The sequence below is a fragment of the Trachymyrmex septentrionalis genome, unplaced genomic scaffold, assembly GCF_001594115.1.
Source record: "Trachymyrmex septentrionalis isolate Tsep2-gDNA-1 unplaced genomic scaffold, Tsep1.0 scaffold114, whole genome shotgun sequence".
NCBI classification, from domain to species: domain Eukaryota; kingdom Metazoa; phylum Arthropoda; class Insecta; order Hymenoptera; family Formicidae; genus Trachymyrmex; species Trachymyrmex septentrionalis.
The window spans coordinates 609,454-611,838 of NW_017304269.1; the positions used below are offsets into that span (position 1 = coordinate 609,454).

The window sequence follows — 2,385 nt, forward strand, 5'->3', positions numbered from 1 at the left end:
TTCTAATACAAATTCTACTTGCTGTTTTAAAAGGTTATTATTTGTTGTAGACACCATTGGCATCTCTATATGGGGCGATCGAAGGTCTTTGTGAATTAGGACCAGAAGTGATTAAAGCTCTAGTTATTCCTAAAATTAAGTCCATCTCTGAACGTATCGAATCGTGTATCGAGGGCCAAGGACTATCTAGTGTAGATAAAAATGGAGCAGGACATATCAAGACTTTACTTGTGGTATGTAAAACTAATTTTAAAAGCTGTAAGACATTTAATGTATCTACGTGTATGGAATAAAATATAGATATATTCTCGAAACTATTATTATATTCTTTTAATCTATATCTACTTCAATTCTCGATCATCCTTATATAAATTTGAGATATACACTGAGGATCGATCAAATATACTACTGCCAACTGCTCTTACATAGAGCTATGCATCACATTAAGAATAAATCTTCGTTTTGTTAAGAAATTGAGAAACTATTCTCTTCAGTCAGTTTTTAAAATTAAAAAATATTCTTTATATAATATAATTATATGATATATATGTGATAACACAAACTATAGAAATCAAAGCCTTAAACGATCTAGCTGGATCTTAATGCTTGTATGATTTTTATGTGAATTTATATATACTGCGCACGTAGAAACGCGCGCCGAAAGCATACAAAATTGCTAGTTAATTTAACTCGTGATATTACTGCGGTAATTTAGTAGAATTAGCGTTTCAAGATCGAAAAATTATTTTGGTGCGCGTACTACATACGTAGCATATAAATTCACATAAGAATCATACAAGCATTAAGATCCAGCTAGACTGTTTAAGACTTTGATTTCTACAGTTAAAATATTCTCTATTCTTGTAAAGCTGTATAAAAATTTTTTAAAGCATTATGTGCTGCGCGTGCACGCAGCTTGTCTTTTTCCATAAAAAATTAATATATCTAATATATCTATACTAATTATTCCTTTTAATAGTTAATTATTACTTTCAAAACTCTATTCTATCATATTAATTATGCATGTTGGAGATACATCGTGATGCATTATAAAAAATGTTTCTAGAAATCGGTTGCTCCAGTCTTGAAAACAATACGATCGCCACCAGATTATGTGGACGAGTATAAACAAGATTATGGATATATAGGACCTGCATTGTGTGCTGCAGTTGTAAAAGCTCGTACGCAACCGGCTGCTTTAACAACTACAGCTACAACTACGACACTTACTACAAATCAGCAACAAGGTTCTAATTGTACAGGAAAAACACTTGTGCAAACAGGTATGGAAATCGTTATCGATGTATAATAGTGATACGTGATAAGTAATACTATATTATGTTATAATATATGTTATAGTCTCCAGTTCGAGTACAGGTCAACAACCCGGCCGCACATTCATGCTTGGCACGAGCAGAAGTACTACCGGATCTTCCGCTACCGGTGGACAAAAATTTGTTATTTTGCAGTCACGCTCTCAAACTCCTACAATCTCCAATATAAATACTACCATCAATACTGGTTCGATGCAGCAGCAACAACAGCAGCAGACACAGACACAAACACAACAACCACAGCAACAACAGCAACAGCAAATTAAATTAACGCAGACTAATGTCGCCCAACAGAAGACACATGTACAGAGTTCTACACCGAAATTAGTTGTAGTGTGTATGGCCGCTAGTAGTCACACTAACACGTCAGTGACACAGGTATAATCTCTTAAATTTATTCATTACACTAAAATGTACGTTGGTTATAAAATTTAAATCACTGTATTATAAGGCTTTAATGAATATAAATTCAATTAATAAATAAATAATTCATTCGAGCAGAGTTAGATATTTTACTATTAAATATATTAGTATTAAACAAAGCCAGGAATAATAAATCAAACATTTGAATCTTTAATATAATCATTCTCAGTGTTACAAAGAGCATAAATTACACATATATCAATGAAATTTTACAAAGATTCTTATTGCTATGCATATTATTACTTTGTATAAATGTTAACACACACACATGCTATTCAGTTTCATGTATTGTTACTCATATTATGCATTTAATTATCCTTATAATTTTGCTTATAAATGATAAAATTGTATAATATGCAATTAGCGAGCGAATCGTTTAGAACAAGGATGGTCAAATTGAGAAAAAAATAACTTCAAATCCATTATACTGTCCATCTTTAACTTACTTAATCTTCAAGTTGACCGATTCACTGCAGGAACTCGAGTATAATAGATAACTTTCTCTATTTTCATTAATTACAACAATGCTTTGTTTAATACTGATACATTTATAAGTAAAGAGCTCGGCTTGAATAGCTCTTTATTTATTATTTGAAAATGTATATATATGTATATATATATATATAAT

At 31.1% G+C, this 2,385-nt stretch overlaps 1 protein-coding gene across 2 annotated transcripts in view; it reads left to right on the forward strand.

Moving 5' to 3' along the window:
• Nucleotides 1-2,385, forward strand: part of LOC108753186 (transcription initiation factor TFIID subunit 6-like) — a 5,517-nt gene that overhangs the window by 2,663 nt on the left and 469 nt on the right. For both annotated transcript variants that reach the window (XM_018494567.1, XM_018494575.1), the window contains exons 6-8: nucleotides 51-233; nucleotides 1,067-1,283; nucleotides 1,360-1,712. In XM_018494567.1, coding sequence (XP_018350069.1) covers nucleotides 51-233; nucleotides 1,067-1,283; nucleotides 1,360-1,712 — 753 coding nt within the window. The remainder of the gene's footprint in view (nucleotides 1-50; nucleotides 234-1,066; nucleotides 1,284-1,359; nucleotides 1,713-2,385) is intronic.